At 63.1% G+C, this 17,372-nt stretch overlaps 2 protein-coding genes across 5 annotated transcripts in view; one reads left to right on the plus strand and one right to left on the minus strand.

Annotated features, from left to right (window-relative positions):
- SHANK3 (SH3 and multiple ankyrin repeat domains 3) overlaps nt 1-7,657 on the minus strand; it is a 164,735-nt gene extending 157,078 nt beyond the window's left edge. For all 4 annotated transcript variants that reach the window (XR_008508403.1, XM_054514833.1, XM_054514835.1 and 1 more), the window contains exon 1: nt 7,586-7,657. The gene's annotated coding sequence lies outside the window, so the exon portion shown is untranslated. The remainder of the gene's footprint in view (nt 1-7,585) is intronic.
- A 6,539-nt stretch (nt 7,658-14,196) lies between these two features.
- LOC118697675 (acrosin-like) lies at nt 14,197-16,680 on the plus strand. Its single transcript, XM_036400490.2, has 5 exons — nt 14,197-14,267; nt 14,394-14,657; nt 14,877-15,142; nt 15,318-15,463; nt 16,182-16,680. Exons 1-5 carry the CDS (start codon nt 14,197-14,199, stop codon nt 16,545-16,547), a joined length of 1,113 nt encoding a protein of 370 aa, XP_036256383.2. The 3' UTR covers nt 16,548-16,680.
- Nucleotides 16,681-17,372: the final 692 nt, after the last annotated feature.

Genomic DNA, 17,372 nt, shown 5'->3' on the forward strand with positions numbered 1-17,372 from the left:
CTACCCTCTGTCACCCTTTGTCCGCCAGTGCCACCCTCTGCCACCCTTTGTCAGCCACTGTCACCCTCTGCCACCCACTACCTGGCCAGTACCATCCTCTGTCACCTGCTGACACCCACTGCCACCTGGCCTGGCCACTGCCACCCTCTGCCACCACTGCCACCCTCTGTCCCCAGGCCTGGCCTGTGCCATCCTCCACCATCCTCCGCCACATGCTGCCACCCAGCTTGGCACCCACTGCCACTCTGCCACATGCTGCCACCATTGCCCCCTGCTGTCCCCAGACCTGGCCACTGCCACTCTCTGTCACCCGCTGCCATCAGGTCTGGCCAGTGCCACCCTCTGTCACTTGCTGTCACCCTCTGCAACCACTGCCACCAGGCCTGGCACCCACTGTCACTGCTGCCACCCGCTGTCACCCACTGCCACCCTCTGCCACAGCTGCCACCTGGCCTGGCACCCACTGTCACCCACTGCCACCACTGCCCCTCGCTGTCCCCAGGGCTGTCCCTGCCCGAGCCGCTGTGGCACTGTCCCCGCTGTGGCACTGTCCCCACTGTGCCACTGTCCCCGCTGTGGCACTGTCCCCAGTGGGGCACTGTCCCCAGTGTGCCACTGTCCCCAGTGTGGCACTGGCCCCAGTGGGGCACTGTCCCCGCTGTGGCACTGTCCCCAGTGTGGCACTCTCCCCAGTGGGGCACTGTCCCCGCTGTGGCACTGTCCCCGCTGTGGCACTGTCTCCGCTGTGGCACTGTCCCCAGTGTGGCACTCTCCCCAGTGTGCCACTGTCCCCGCTGTGGCACTCTCCCCAGTGTGCCACTGTCCCCGCTGTGGCACTGTCCCCAGTGTGGCACTCTCCCCAGTGTGCCACTGGCCCCAGTGTGGCACTCTCCCCAGTGTGCCACTGTCCCCGCTGTGGCACTGTCCCCGCTGTGGCACTCTCCCCAGTGTGCCACTGTCCCCGCTGTGGCACTGTCCCCAGTGTGCCACTCTCCCCAGTGTGCCACTGTCCCCGCTGTGGCACTGTCCCCAGTGTGCCACTGTCCCCACTGTGGCACTGTCCCCGCTGTGGCACTGTCCCCGCTGTGGCACTCTCCCCAGTGTGCCACTGTCCCCGCTGTGGCACTGTCCCCAGTGTGCCACTGTCCCCGCTGTGGCACTGTCCCCAGTGTGCCACTGTCCCCACTGTGGCACTGTCCCCGCTGTGGCACTGTCCCCGCTGTGGCACTCTCCCCAGTGTGCCACTGTCCCCGCTGTGGCACTGTCCCCAGTGTGCCACTGTCCCCGCTGTGGCACTGTCCCCAGTGTGCCACTGTCCCCGCTGTGGCACTGTCCCCGCTGTGGCACTGTCTCCGCTGTGGCACTCTCCCCAGTGTGCCACTGTCCCCGCTGTGGCACTGTCCCCGCTGTGGCACTGTCCCCGCTGTGGCACTCTCCCCAGTGTGCCACTGTCCCCGCTGTGGCACTCTCCCCAGTGTGCCACTGTCCCCGCTGTGGCACTCTCCCCAGTGTGCCACTGTCCCCGCTGTGGCACTGTCCCCAGTGTGGCGCTGTCCCCGCTGCGGCGCTGTCCCCAGTGTGGCGCTGTCACGGCGGTGTCACCGCGGGCGCGGCCCACGCGGGCTCCGCCTGCCCCCGAGCCGTGCCCGTTGTCACAGTGACAGCGGTGACAGCGGTGACAGAGCTGCGCTGCCTCCGGGAGTGGGATGGTGGCAATTTACTCTTTGTGCTCCTTTTAGCTGCGGCCTCCCGCTCCTGCTCCGCCGTGCCGGGGGGAGGGAGCTCGGGGAGTCGGGAATTCGGGAATTGAGGGATTCGGGGAGATCGGGGGATTCAGGGATTTCAGGGGATTCAGGAAATTTGGGGGTTCAGGAAATTCAGGGGAGTTGGGGATTGAGGGATTCACAGGATTCAGGGAAGTCAGGGATTCAAGGGAGTCAGGGAATTGGGGGGTTCAGGGGAGTCAGGGATTGAGGGATTCGGAGCAGTCGGGATTCAGGGATTTGGGGGATTCAGGGGTTTCAGGGAAGTCAGGGGATACAGGGATTTGGGGGATTCGGGGGTTCAGGGAATTCAGAGACTCGGGGGAGTCAGGGAATTCAGAGGATTCAAAGATGCAGGGAATTTGGGGGATTCAGGGAATTTGGGGGAATCAGAGGATTCAGGGAATTCAGGGAATGCAAGGAATTCAGAGATTATGGGGAGTCCAGGGTTGGGGGAATTCAGGGGAGTCAGGGGGTTCAGAAGATTCAGGGATGCAGAGAATTTAGGGGTTCAGGGAATTCAGAGATTTGGGGGAGTCAGGGGATTTAGGGAGTCAGGGAATTTGGGGGATTCAGGGAATTCAGGAGAGTCAGGAACTGAGGGATTCAGAGGATTCAGGGAATTCAGGGGATGCAAGGAATTCAGAGGTTATGGGGAGTCAGGGATTCAGGGAATTCAGGGAATTTGGGGGAGTCAGGGAATTCAGAGGACTCAGGGAATTCGGGGGATTATGGGGAGTCAGGGGATTCAGGGAATTCAGAGATTCAGGGGAGTCAGGGAATTCAGAGGATTCAGGGATTTTGGGGGTTCAGGGAATTCAGAGATTTGATTTGGGGGAGTCAGGGGATTTAGGGAGTCAGGGGATTTGGGGGATTCAGGGATTTTGGGGGATTCATGGAATTCCACCCCACAGGTCCCCACTCCATCCCACAGCTCCTCGTGGTCCTGGAGCAGCACATCCCATTGGGCACAGAGCAGGAAGAGGATGGGACCCTCTCCCTGTGCTCCAGCTCCAAGTGAATTCAGGGATTCAGGGGATTTGGGGCATTGAGTGAAGCCAGGGGATTTGGGGATTCAGGGGAGTCAGGGAATTTGGGGAATTCAGGGAATTTAGGAATTCAGGGAATTCCACCTCACAGTTCCCACTGAACCCCACAGCTCCAGCCGGGAAGAGCTGGAGCAGCAGATCCCAGCAGGCACGGAGCAGGAAGAGGACAGGAAGATGGTTCTGCCCATCCCAATTCCCAATTTTCCTCCCGTGCACAGAGGGCCTGGAGTGCTCCAAGGACCCTCCAGCCACGGCTTTTCCATGGAAAATCCGGGAGCTGCCCCACTGAACACGAATCCCTGAGCTGCACCCCAAATCCATCACGGCCACAGAGGGGAAGGGGAGAACAGAATTCCCCTCTGGAATAATGGAGAGGGGAAGGGGAGAACAGAATTCCCCTCTGGAATAATGGAGAGGGGAAGGGGAGAACAGAATTCCCATCTGGAATAATGGAGAGGGGAAGGGGAGAACAGAATTCCCATCTGGAATGCAGGAGAGGGGAAAGGGAGCCCAGGCTGCTTCCCAGGAATGCAGGAGAGAAGGGAAGGGGAGCCTGGAACACTGAGAGATGGGAAAGGGAGCCCAGGTTTTCCCCTGGAACACCAAAAGATGGGAAAAGGAGCCCAAGTTTTCCCCTGGAATACCAAAAGATGGGAAAGGGAGCCCTGGTTTTCCCCTGGAACACCAAAAGGTGGGAAAAGGAGCCCAAGTTTTCCCCTGGAATACCAAAAGATGGGAAAGGGAGCCCAGGTTTTCCCCTGGAACACCAAAAGATGGGAAAGGGAGCCCAGGTTTTCCCCTGGAACACCGAGAGTGGGGACAGGAAGCCCAGACTGCTTCCCTGGAACACTGGGAGAGGGAAGAGAAGCCTCCCTGGAAGAAGGAAAGAACCCAGGATGCGTCCCTGGAACACTGAGGGAGGAGAAGGGGAAGCCCAGGCTGCTCCCTGGAATATGAGAGGGGAGGGAGAGTTCAAGCTGTTCCCTTGGGATGCAGGAGAGGGCGGGAAGAGGAGCCTGGAACACGGAGAGAGGAAAGGGAAGCACAGGATGGCTCCTGGAACACCAGGAGATGACAAAGGAGCCTGGGCTGCTTGCCTGGAACATGGAGAGGAGAGGGGGAGTCCCAGCTGCTCCCAGGAACACTGGGAGAGCCCAGGATGCTTCCCTGGAACACTGGGAGGGAGGTGGGAAAGGGAAGCCCAGGCTGCATCCCTGGAACACTGCGAGAGGAGAGGGGGAGCCCAAGCTGCTCCCTTGGGATGCAGGAGAGGGAAAGGGAGCCCAGGGTGCTCCCCTGGAACATGGGAGAGGGAAAAAGGGGAGTCCAAGCTGTTCCCTTGGGATACAGGAGAGGGGGGGGAGAGGAGCCTGGAACACGGAGAGAGGAAAGGGGAACCCAGGATGGCTCCTGGAACAGTGAGAGAGGGAAAAGGGGAACCCAGGATGGCTCCTGGAACAGTGAGAGAGGGAAAAGGGGAACCCAGGATGGTTCCTGGAACACAGAGAGGGAAAGGAAGCACAGGATGGCTCCTGGAACAGTGAGAGAGGGAAAGGGGAACCCAGGATGGCTCCCGGAACACTGGGAGAGGAAAGGGGAACCCAGGATGGCTCCTGGAACAGTGAGAGAGGAAAGGGGAACCCAGGATGGCTCCTGGAACACTGGGAGAGGAAAGAGAAGCACAGGATGGCTCCTGGAACACTGAGAGAGGGAAAGGGGAACCCAGGATGGCTCCTGGAACAGTGAGAAAGGGAAAAGGGGAACCCAGGATGGCTCCTGGAACACTGGGAGAGGAAAGGGGAACCCAGGATGGCTCCTGGAACACAGAGAGAGGGAAAAGGGGAACCCAGGATGGCTCCTGGAACACTGGGAGAGGGAAAAGGGAACCCAGGATGGTTCCTGGAACACAGAGAGGGAAAGGAAGCACAGGATGGCTCCTGGAACACTGGGAGAGGGAAAGGGGAACCCAGGATGGCTCCTGGAACACTGGGAGAGGGAAAGGAAGCACAGGATGGCTCCTGGAACACTGGGAGAGGGAAAGGGGAACCCAGGATGGCTCCTGGAACACTGGGAGAGGGAAAGGGGAACCCAGGATGGCTCCTGGAACACTGGGAGAGGAAAGGGAAGCACAGGATGGTTCCTGGAACACAGAGAGGGAAAGGAAGCACAGGATGGCTCCTGGAACACTGGGAGAGGGAAAGGGGAACCCAGGATGGCTCCTGGAACACTGGGAGAGGGAAAAGGATCCTGGGCTGCTCCCTGGAATGCAGGAGAGGAGAAGGGGAGTTCAGGCTGTTCTCCTGGAATACAGGAAAGAAGGGAAGAGGAGCCTGGAACAGCAAGAGATGGGAAAGGGAAACACAGGATGCATCCCTGGAAACTGTGAGAGGAGAGGGGGAGCCCAGGCTGCTTCCCTGGAATATGAGAGGGGAAAGGAGAGTTCAGGCTGTTCCCTTGGGATGCAGGACAGGAGGGAAGAGGAGCCTGGAACACGGAGAAGCAGGAAGGGGAGCCCAGGATGCATCCCTGGAATAGAGGAGAGGAGAGGGGGAGTCCCAGCTGCTCCCTTGGAACACTGGGAGAGCCCAGGATGCCTCCCTGGAGCACTGGGACAGGGGAAAGGGAATCCAGGATGCTTCCCTGGAACACAGGAGGGAGGAAAATGAGCCTGGGCTGCTTCCTTGGAATGCCAAGAGATGGGAAAGGGAGCCTGGGCTGCTCCCTAGAACACTGAGGGAGGGAAAAGGAGCCTGGGCTGCATCCCTGGAATGGAGAAGAGGAGAGGAGAAGTCCAAAATTCTCCCCTGGAATAATGAAAGATGGGAGAAGGAGCCTGGGCTGCTTCCCTGGAACACCAAGAGATTGAAGAAGGAACCCGGGCCAAATCCCTGGAACATGGAGGGATGGGAAAAGGAACCCGGGTTGAGGAGGAGAGGAGAGGAGAGGAGAGGAGAGGAGAGGAGAGGAGAGGAGAGGAGAGGAGAGGAGAGGAGAGGAGAGGAGAGGAGAGGAGAGGAGAGGAGAGGAGAGGAGAGGAGAGGAGAGGAGAGGAGAGGAGAGGAGAGGAGAGGAGAGGAGTCCAAAATTCTCCCCCGGAATAATGAAAAATGGGAGAAGGAGCCCGGGCTGCATCCCTGGAACACTGAGAGATGGGAAGAGGAGCCTGGGCTGCATCCCTGGAATACAGGAGAGAGGAAAAGGAGCTTGGGCTGCTTCCCTGAAATGCAGCAGATGGGAAAAGGAGCCTGGGCTGCATCCCTGGAACACTGAGGGATGGGAAGGGGGGCCCGGGCTGCATCCCTGGAATGCAGGAGATGGGAAAAGGAGCCCGGGCTGCATCCCAGGAAGGCGGGAGCCGGGAAGGGGGGCCCTCGCAGCCCCCCCGGCCGTGTCCCCTCCCCGCACTCGCGCTCCACACGTGCCTGGCCGCCCGCACGTGGTGCCGCGCGGGGGAGGCAGCGCTGGGAATTTTTAGGGGCTGGAAATCTCGGCAGAACGTTCCGTAGTGTAGGGCGGGCTGCTCGGCTCTGCTGGGAGTGCTCCACAGCCGTTTTGGGGGGGGTTCGGGCGGTTTTGGGTGGTTTTGTGTTCCCCGTCCCCCCCCCCAGAGCACGAGCGAGCAGCACAGCCCCAAACACGGGCGGCTCGGGCCGGGGCGGTTCACGCCAGAATTCCCATAATATTGAGAATATTCGGGAATTATCCACAGCTTGGGATGTTTAGGGTTTTCAGGCTGCTCAGCGACACCAAAAAACCCAAAAGAACAGCGGTGCCCCAGGCCAGGCTGGAGCAACCTGGGAAGGTGAAAAGTGCCCGTGGATGGGGATAAGCTTTAAACTGCCTTCCACCCAAAGCATTCCAGGATAATTTTTCGGGAATAAAAGGCCCCTCCTCGGTGCCTTTTTTTGCCCCTTTGGCCTCGCCCAGGGCTCCCGTGCAGGTGCAGGAAGAACAAAGAGCCCCTTGGGTTATGTAAGAGCAGCTCTGAGGAGGAATTTTGGGAATCTGCTGCCTCCATCACCCACAGGACAGGAGGACAGAAGTTTCCAGGGAAGTTTATCCAGGGGAAATCCAGAGGGGACCTGCACCTGCTCAGCTCTGGAATCTCCTTCCTCAAACCCGGGCTGGGAGGAGCAGAGAGGGGTAAATTCACTTTTCCCAAGGCATCGGGGAGCGATTTCACCAGCTGAGGCCCAGAAAGGATCCCAACCCCACAAATGCCATAAATCCCATGAATTCCCTGCTCAGGGCTGCCCAAAAATCAATCCCGAGTGCCGGGAACAGCTCCTGACCCGGGCCAGCCCGGCCGGGCAGAACTCCCTGCGCAACTTCAGCTCCCGCACCCACAAAATCGGATTTTTGAGGGGAGATCCGCACAATCCTGCCCGAACCACAACCGGGAGAGCCACAAAACCAACACCAGGCCCCGGCCAGACCCCCCCCCCCCCTCTCCGCCGCCACCCCCGAACTCTGCCTGCTGCCGGCTCCCGTTCCCGGCAAAATCCGCCCCCAAAATCCCGGCACGAGCCCATGGCTGCCAGCCCCGTTCCCCGCTCTTCTCCCCCAGACCCGCCGCGCTCGGCTGCCCACGCGCCCCGGGCACATCGCAGCCCCCGTTCCGCGGAAAGCCGAGCCTCGGCCTCTCCCCCCCGCCACTCCCGCCCATCCCCGCCGCCCCCGAACGCTCCGGGGGCGGCGCCGGCCCCCGCAGCATCCCCCGCGCTCCCGCCCCCGCCCCGCGCATCCCCCGCGCCTCCCGGTGGCTCCCGGTACCTGCGGGGCTGCGGGCGGCGCGGCCCGAGCCACCATCGCCGCGGCGGCCGCCGGCGGCGGAGCGGAGCGGGGCGGGAGCGTTGCGGGAGCGTTGCGGGGCGGGGGCGGCGGCGGGGCCGGGCGGGGAGCGGCGCGCACGGCGGATCCCCCGCGGGCTCGGCCCCCGCCGCCGGCAGCGGGGCTCAGTTTTAGGAGTTGTCATGGCAACGGCCAGCCCGGTGCGCACGGAAGGGGCGGGCGCACGGAAAAACTTCGGCGGCTCCGCGGGGGTCCCGGTACCCCCCCCGAGCTCCCGCTGATTCCCCGGTTCTTGCGCATCCCCCGTCCCGGACCCCCCCGTTTCTCGGTGTCCCCCGGCACCCCCCGGCCGGCCCCGCGGAGTTCTCCCCCCCCAGCCCGGGATGAGCCGCGGGGGCGGGGGGCAGCGCCGACCCCCGCGCCGGGCAGCGAGAGCAGCGCCGCTCCCTCCTCGGTGCCCCCCGAACCCCCCCGGACCCCGGGGCCGACCCGCCCGGTGACCACGGGGCGAGGCACCGGCACCGCCCCGGCACCTCCGAGGGCACCGGGCGCTCCCGCCCCGCCGGTCCCGGCCCCACAGCCCCGCTGGGGAGCGGGGCAGCCCCAGCCCCGCGCTCGGGGGGCGGCCGGACCCGCCGGACCCCCCGGTGCCGTTACCTGGCCCGGGACCCCTCTCGGCCGGCGGCCGCTCCGCTGCTGGCGCCCGCGGGGCCGGATCCCGCAGGAAACTCCCGGCCCCGGCGGCTCCGCTCGGCCCCTTTCCTGCCAGGAAGGGACACCCGGCCCCGCCGGCCACCGCCCCCGGCCGCGTCCTGCCCGCCCAGGGGACAGCACAGGGCACAGCACAGGGCTCACAGGGGACAGCACAGGGGACAGCACAGGGCACAGCACAGGGCACAGCACAGGGCTCACAGGGGACAGCACAGGGGACAGCACAGGGGACAGCACAGGGCTCACAGGGGACAGCACAGGGGACAGCACAGGGCACAGCACAGGGCTCCGGGGACAGCCCGGGGCTCCCACCGGACCCAGGGGCACCGCCAGTGGGGACGGGGCACAGGGGGCACAGGGTGGGCACAGGCAACTGCGGGTGACAGGGGGGATGTGGCATGTCCGGCTCCGGGGCCAGTGCCCGACTCTGGCGTCTCCGGGGTCCGTGCCAGCTCCGGGGTCAGTGCCTGGCTTTGGGGTCAGTGCCTGGCTGTGGGGTCTCTGGGGTCAGTGCCTGGTTTTGGGGTCAGTGCCTGACTCTGGGGTCCATGCCAGCCCTGGGATCAGTGCCCGGCTCCGGGGTCAGTGCCTGGCTTTGGGGTTTCTGGGGTCAGTGCCAGCTGTAGGGTCAGTGCCTGGCTGTGGGGTCTCTGGGGTCAGTGCCAGTTTGGGGTCAGTGCCAGCTGTAGGGTCAGTGCCTGGCTGTGGGGTCTCTGGGGTCAGTGCCAGTTTGGGGTCAGTGCCAGCTGTAGGGTCAGTGCCCGGCTGTGGGGTCAGCGCCAGCTCCGGACGCGCTGCCCGGCCCTATCGGGAGCGCAGGAAACACCTTGGCGGGACCGGGATTGTCCCTTCCTGTGGGACCCGGGCGGGGACAGAGCCGGCAGCACGGCACGGGGACAGAGGGACACGGGGACAGAGGGACACGGGGACAGGCGGTGTCCTGGCTGCGGCGCTCGCGGTGGCACTGCCCCGGCCAGGCGTGGGTGGGGACACAATGGGGCAGTGCCGGAGCGGGGCGGGGACAAGGGGACAAGGTCACAGCTCCTGCCGGGCACGGGGCCAGCTCACAGCGCTGTCACCCTTGGCACGGAAGGAGGGACTCACCCCCTCCCCCTGCCCGCCCCCATGTCCCTTCCCCCTGTCCCCTGCGTGTCCCCAGACCCCTCCGGCTGCTGTCCCCACTCCCCCTTTTCCTGTCCCCCCTGGATGTCCCCATCCCCCCTTTTCCTGTCCCCCCTGGATGTCCCCATCCCCCTTTTCCTGTCCCCCCTTTTCCTGTCCCCATTCCCTTTTCCTGCCCTCTCCAGTGTCCCCAAGCCCTTCCTGCCCTGGTGTGCCCCTCCAGCTGTCCCCTGCCCTCTCATGTGTCCCCTCACCTCCTTTTCCTGCTCCCTCCATGTGTCCCTGTCACCCCCCCCGTCCCCATGCATGTCCCTCTCCCCCTATCCTGTCCCCATGTGTGTCCCCATGCCTCTCCCTTGTCCCCATGTGTGTCCCCATCCCCTGCACCATGCCCCCGTGAGTGTCCCTGTCTCCTCTCTGTGTCCCCTTCCCCTGTCCCCCCATGTGACAAAGCCACACAGGGCAGTGTCCCCAAGTGCCATCCTCCCTCCTGCCACAGCCCTGCCCAACATTGTCCCCACTTTTGTCACCAGAGCTGTCCCAGAGTTCGGGGACAGAGGGGACACATCCACCCCTGGACAGCTCCAGCATTCCCGGGGATCTGTGTCCCTTCCTGCCCTGTCCGTGTCACCGTTGTCACCCCCAGCTCAGGAGCAGCGCCCGGGTTTGTCCTTTGGCCTGGTTCAGATCCAGAGGTTTCATTGGGATTTTTTGGGGTTTTTTACCTCGGGGAGGGGAAACGTCCCGGATTTCCTCCAGGAGAGCCAGGGAGGCGCCATTCCCTGCAGGCTGCCCTGTCCCCCAGATTCCAGGAGTTCCCCGAGGGGCCAGGACAATTCCAGCGGCCCCAGGGCACTGGGAACAAATCCTACTGGGAACAAATCCTACTGGGATAGCGGGAATGGGGCCAGACCCTCACATGGGAGTGGGATCAGGAATGGGAATGGGATTGGGAGTGGGATCAGGAAATGAGGACTGGGATGGGGAATGGGATTGGGAGTGGGATTAGGAATGGGACCAGGAACAGGATTGGGAATGGGATCCCTCTGATCCCACTGTGATCCCTCCTGGATCTTGCCTGGCACACAGACAGGGCTGGCAGCTCCCAGGAAAATCCCCCTTCCTGTATCCTGAGTTCCCAGCTCCTGCTCTGGCAAATTCCAGGTGCTCCCCAGGCTGGGGAAGGGCCAGGAAGGATTTGGGAAAAATCCAGACAGGGCCCAGGAAAGGTCCAGGCAGGATTTGGGGAAAACCCAGGCGGGATCTAGGCAGGCTCTGGACAAGTTCTGGGAAGTGTCTGGGCAGGATCCAGGAAAGATCCAGGCAGGACCTGGGCAGAGGATAGGACAGGATTTGGCCAGGATTCAGGAAGGATCCAGGCAGGACCTGGGCAGAGGATAGGACAGGATTTGGCCAGGATTCAGGAAGGATCCAGGCAGGACCTGGGCAGGGTTTGGGACAGAATTTGGTCAGGATCAAGAGAAGGCCCAGGCAGGCTCAGCTCAGGTCACCACCAAGCCCTGCAGGGCTGGCTCAGGCTGTCCCCACACCTGAGCAGGTGACACAACACACAGGGACAGAGCTCGTGTCCCTTCACAGCCAGCTCCACACTGCCCTGAATGCCGGGAATGCCAGGAAAACCCCATCCAGCCACTCCCTTAAATCCTGGGATAAACCCATCCAGCTGCACCCCTGAATCCCAGGATAACCCCATCCAGCTGTACCCCTAAACCCCAGGATAAACCCATCCACCTGGACCCCTAAACCCCGGGATAAACCCATCCACCTGCACCCCTAAACCCCAGGATAAACCCATCCACCTGCACCCCTAAACCCCAGGATAAACCCATGCAGCTGCACCCCTAAACCCCAGAATAGCCCCATCCACCTGCACCCATAAATCCCAAGATAACCCCATCCAGCTGCACCCCTGAATCCCAGGATAACCCCATCCAGCTGGGATAACCCCATCTACCTGCACCCATAAATCCTGGGACAACCCCGTCCATCTGCACCCATCAGTTCCAGGATAACCCCATCCACCTGCACCCCTAAATCCCAGGATAAACCCATCCACCTGCACCCCTGAATCCCGGGATGTCCCCACCCAGCCGCTCCCCTGGATCCCGGGTTGGATTTTAGGGAGTGGATTTTCCCCCGGGGGCGCTGCCCAGGCTCCCCAGGGAATGGTGACATTCCCAGAGCTCCAGGGGGGATTTCAGGATGTCTGTGCAGGGCCAGGAGTTGGATTCTGATCCTCTCAGGGTTTCCGTAATCCCGGGATTCTGCCCCAAAACGGGCAGGAGGGACCCGCCCAGCCATGGATTTGCTGCCACCTAGAGCGGGCACCGGCGCTGGAACCTCGGGAAGTTCGGGGAATTCCAAGCCCCGCACCCGGGCAGGAACAACCGCCCAGCGCCGGGAACTGTCGGGAGGGAAAGCGGCTCTTCCCAAAAGGATTTGGGAATTCTGGCGGCCACCAAACTCCCGTGCCAGGCTTCCCTGGGCAAGGAAAACCTGGAAATGTGGGAGAGAATCTCCAAAAATCCCTCCTGGGACGAGGTGGGAATGGTCGGCCCAAGGGAGAGGAGGCTCAGGGGATTTTAGCCATGGATAGCAAGATGGGAAAAATTCTTCTCAGCACTGCCCACTGATGTCAGAAATTAAAATAAAACACCCCAAATCTTAAAAAAATCCACCCCAAACCGCCGCCAGGAACAAGAAATCAGCACAGGCACACAAAGAAGTTGTGGGATGTTCAAAATCCTTGTGAATATCCAAAACCCTGCACGTGCAGGATTTATGGGTGCAGCTGGATGGGGCTATCCTGGGATTTAGGGGAGCAGGTGCATCTGGATGGGGTTATCCCGGGATTTAGGGGTGCAGCCGGATGGGGCTATCCTGGGATTTAGGGGAGCAGGTGCATCTGGATGGGTTTATCCTGGCCCGATGCGTTTGTCCCGGGATTTAGGGGTGCAGCTGGATGGGGCTATCCCGGGATTTAGGGGACAACTGAATGGGGTTATCCTGGGATTTAGGGGAGCAGCTGGATGGGGTTATCCCGGGATTTAGGGGCGCGGGTGCATCTGGATGGGTTTATCCCGGCTGGATGGAGTTGTCCCGGGATTTAGGGGTGCAGGTGGATGGGGTTATCCTGGGATTTAGAGGACAGCTGGATGGGGTTTATCCCAGCTGGATGGGGCTATCCCGGGATTTAGGGGTGCAGCTGGACGGTGTTATCCCGGCTGGATGGGTTTATCCCGGGATTTAGGGGTGCAGCTGGGTGGGTTTATCCCGGGATTTAGGGGTGCAGCTAGACGGTGTTATCCCGGCTGGATGGGTTTATCCCGGGATTTAGGGGTGCAGCTGGGTGGGTTTATCCCGGGATTTAGGGGTGCAGCTGGACGGTGTTATCCCGGCTGGATGGGTTTATCCCGGGATTTAGGGTCTGAGCAGCCCCCGGGATTAGCCCGGGTGGGCTCCAGCCCGAATCCCCGGTGATCCCGGGCCAATTCCTGCCGCTCCCGGAGCGTCCCCGCATCCTCCCCTCGCTGCTGCCGCTGCTGCTGGCGCCGCGGGAGGCGCAGATGGAGCGGAGCAGACGCCGTCTGTGGGAAGTGGCGTCGGGAACACGCCCGGGGACAGCTCCAGCTGGCGCCTGCGGGGTGGCAGCGGCTGCGCGGGGACATCCCGGAGCCATCTGTCACCTGCAGCCCGCCCAGAACCGCCCCCGGCCCCGGAGCGCTCCGTGGGGAGCGATCCCGGTCCCAGGGGGGGGCAGGGATGGATTTGGGATCAGAGCTGGGATCGGGGAGCGGCCCCAAAGGGACGCAAATCTTTGGGATCAGAGATGGGATCAGAGAGGCGTGGTGGCAGTGGAGCTGCCCCGAAAGGACACAAATCTTTGGGATTAGAGCTGGGACTGGGGAGCAGCGGTGACAATAGAGCCGCCCCTTAGGGGATGCAAATCTTTGGGACTGGGGAGACAATGGAGCTGCCCCAAAAGGACACAAATCTTTGGGATCGGGGACCGACGGTGACAATGGAGTGGCCCTTAAGGGACACAAATGTTTGGGATTGGGGAGCAGTGGTGACAATTGAGCTGTCCCTGAGGGGACACAAATCTTTGGGATTAGAGCTGGGACTGGGGAGCAGGGATGACAATGGAGCTGTCCCTGAGGGGACACAAATCTTTGGGATCAGAACTGGGATTGGAGAGGAGTGGTGACAATGGAGCTGTCCCTGAGGGGACACAAATCTTTGGGATCAGAACTGGGATTGGAGAGGAGTGGTGACAGTGGAGCTGCCCCTCACTGGACACAAATATTTGGGATCGGGGAGCAGTGGTGATAATGGAGCTGTCCCTGCGGGAACACAAATCTTTGGGATCAGAGCCGGGATAGGGGAGCGGCGGTGACACCGGAGCCGCCCCACAGGGACACAAATCCCCGTGGCCCAGCCCCTCCATGGCCGCTCCTCCCCGATCCGACCCCTCCCTCCCGCAGGAGCCGCCCCGGTTCCCGGGAGCCGCGGCCGCCCCGTCCCCGGAGGTGCCCGGGGCCAGCCGGGCTCCGCGGGCACAGCGGGAGGTGGCCCTGCCCTGGCACGGGTGGCACCGCGCCGTCGTTACGGTCCCTGCCACCCGCACCGTTCCAAGGTTCCAGCGATGGTTCTCTGTGATGTCACTTCGGCCTGCTGGCAGCAGAGGTGACAGTTCTGCTCTGGCTCTGCCACCTGCTGCGCTGGCTCTGCCAACTGCGATGGCTTTGCTGTGGCTGCTGATCCTGCTGGCCCTGGCCGGGCCCGTGGGGGGCACCTGGGACACCTGCAGGTCAGTGGCCCCAGGGGGCTTGGGGACCCTCGGGGCTTCCCTGGCACAGCCTGGGCACAGAGGAGCCCCTGGGGGTCCCTGTCCCTGCTGTCCCCGAGCAGGGCAGTGATGGCTTTGTGCTTCCAGAGGCACCTGCGGGCTCCGGCCTATGGCCTTCGACCACAGTTCTGTGGTTGCTAAGTATTCTCAGGACAACGACTACCACTCCCTGGCTTCTTCTGATGGCACCGCCCAGGACACGGTTGAATCTGCTGGAGTCCCCCGAGGGGCCTGGCCTGGGGTCATCAGTGTCCAGGCCACCCGGGAGAATGGCACATGGCACATGTGCTCAGGAGCACTCATCCACCCCCAGTGGGTGCTCACCGTGGCTCACTGCTTTGCCCATGCTGGGTAAGGACGAACAGGGACAAGAGTGTCCCCACAGCAGGGACAGGCATGTCCCCACAGGAGAATCAGGGATATACCCAAAGCAAGGACAGGGGTGTCCCCAGAATAGGGTCAGGGATGTCCCCACAGCACAGGGAGGTGCCCAGAGCAGAAAGGGAGTTGAGCTGCTGCAGTCCCTGGCCCTGCTCCCTGTCACCCCTCCTTCCATCTCCTGCTCCTCAGAGACATCTCCAGGTGGGAAGTGGTGATTGGGGCCGCTGACCTGAGCCAGCCGGGCCCCGAGGCCCAGCTGCGCCACATCAAGACCCTGCTGTTGCACCAGAACTACGACCCGGTCACGGCCCGGAACAACATTGCCCTGCTGGAGCTGGACCGGCCCGTGGAGTGCAGCGACTACATCCAGCTGGGCTGCGTGCCCGACAGCTCCCTGGCAGTGTCCAAGCTGAAAACCTGCTACATCGGGGGCTGGAGGAACACCCCGGACAGCGGTCAGTGCCAGCCCGGGGCAGGGCCGGGCCGAGCCGCGGGCACACGGCCCCGGGCAGGGACACGGCCCCAGGCCGGGGGCTCTGCGGGGACACGGCCCGGGCCAGGCCCGGGGCCTGGGCCCCGAGTGTGGGGCTCTGCCCGGGGGCCGCCGCTCAGTGCCCTCTGTGCCCACAGCCCCCAGCCCACGCCTGGTGCTGCAGGAGGCCAAGGTGCGGCTCATCGACGTCCAGCTGTGCAACAGCAGCCACTGGTACGGGGGGGCCGTGCACCCCCACGACCTGTGTGCGGGGTACCCGCGGGGCGGCATCGACACCTGCCAGGTGGGGCTGGGCCCGGGCTGGGCACAGGGACCCTGAGCCAACCTGGGCCCCATGGAACCCTCAGAGCCAGCACAGGGACCCTGAGCCCCAACATGGCCCCATGGATCCCCTCAGAGCCAGCACAGGGACCCTGAGCCCCAACATGGCCCCATGGATCCCCTCATGGCCAGCACAGGGACCCTGAGCCCCAACATGGCCCCATGGAACCCCCAGAGCCAGCACAGGGACCCTGAGCCCCAACATGGCCGCATGGAACCCCCAGAGCCAGCACAGGGACCCTGAGCCAACCTGGGCCCCATGGAATCCCCAGAGCCAGCACAGGGCCCATGGATCCCCTCAGAGCCAGCACAGGGACCCTGAGCCAACCTGGGCCCCATGGAACCCCCAGAGCCAGCACAGGGCCCATGGAACCCCTCAGAGCCAGCACAGGGCCCATGGATCCCCTCAGAGCCAGCCAGGCCTCAAACATGGCGTGGCCCCATCTGGGCCTGCCCTGGTGCTCACCCAGCCCCGTGTCCCCACCACTGATGGGTGTCCCCTTGCCCCCTTGCCCATCCCCATGTCCTTGCTCAGTGTCCCCTTGTCCCCAAGGCTGGCACTGTGCCCGCAGGGCCTTGCTATGCGAACCAGGCCAGGAACACAGCTCCTGGAGGGGTCGGGTTGGGCAGGGCCGGCCCAGCCTGGCACAGCCCATCCTGACCCCTCTCTCCTGTGGCAGGGAGACACAGGGGGTCCCCTGGTCTGCAAGGACAACATCGGTGACTACTTCTGGCTGGTGGGCCTGGCCAGCTGGGGTAAGGGCTGCGCCGGGGCCAAGCGGCCCGGGGTGTTCACGTCCACCCAGCACTTCCACACCTGGATCCAGGTGCAGATGGGGCTGCTCCCGCCTGAAGCTGACACTCCTCCGCCCGAGCCCTTCCCGAGCCCGGAGGAAGAGCCCGACGCTGACTTGGAGGATGAGATGAATCCCAACCCAAATGACTCGGAGGATTACTCGAAGGTTTCCTTCCAACAACAGATCCTGGGGAAATTCCTGAACCTGCTGCTGGAGCTCCTGCAGTTCCTGAAGGGAGAGAAAGCCTGAGCAGCAGGATGAGCTGATCCAGTTCTGGCAAGCATTCCCTCCTGGGGCCGTGGCTGTGGGGCCAACCCAGCCCCGGTGCCCAGGGCTGCTGTGCCCTGCCCACTCTGACCCCTGCGCCCACCCTGATGGTGAATCCAGTTTGTGCTTCAATTAGAGTTGTTCCAGTTCCCAGTTAGCCACTGTGTCCAGTTTGGTCTCCTGGGAAAAACAGGGATGGGACAATTTGTGGGGTTGGTTTGGGGGAGGATGAGGGGGAGCCAGGGAAGGGAGGAGGGAAGGGAGGGGAGGGAGGGGAGGATGGGCCTGGAGGTGGGGAGAGAGAAACTTCTCCAGCCCCGGTTCCGCAGCAGAGCCTCAGGTGTGCCATTCCTGGGAAAAGTCCTGGAGAGGGACAGCAATGGGGACAGCTGGTGCTGCCATGCCAGGGTCCTGTGGGGGTGCTGGAAGTGCCACCCTGAGCTGCTGCTGCTGCCACCCAGGGCTGTCCCCTCTGTCCCCAGCTCGTGTCTCTGAGGCTGCCTGATCCCATGCCACGCTCCTGTTGTAGGAGCAGGGCTCAGGCTCTGTTTCGGGGGTCCCGGCAGTGGCACCAGAGGAGTGGGCAGGGACAAATCCCAGGAATTCCCCTGCACAGGTGGCAGGGCTGCCCTGGGAATGCCCAGCCCTGAACACAGACCACAGCGGGGTGGAGCCTCCTCCCTGGGGATATTCCCGAGCTGCCCAGAGGCCATCCCGTGGCTCTGCCATGTCCTTCCCTGGGGACATTCCCGAGCTGCCCAGAGGCCATCCCGTGCTCTGCGATGTCCCTCCCTGGGGACATTCCCT

This window comes from Molothrus ater, chromosome 5 (genome assembly GCF_012460135.2).
Source record: "Molothrus ater isolate BHLD 08-10-18 breed brown headed cowbird chromosome 5, BPBGC_Mater_1.1, whole genome shotgun sequence".
NCBI lineage: Eukaryota > Metazoa > Chordata > Aves > Passeriformes > Icteridae > Molothrus > Molothrus ater.

Coding starts and splice junctions, on each gene's coding strand:
- LOC118697675 (XM_036400490.2), top strand. CDS start 14,197: ATGGCTTTGCTGTGGCTGCTGATCCTGCTGGCCCTGGCCGGGCCCGTG. Junction 14,658..14,876: donor CACTGCTTTGCCCATGCTGG/GTAAGGACGAAC, acceptor CCTGCTCCTCAG/AGACATCTCCAGGTGGGAAG. Junction 15,143..15,317: donor GAGGAACACCCCGGACAGCG/GTCAGTGCCAGC, acceptor CTGTGCCCACAG/CCCCCAGCCCACGCCTGGTG.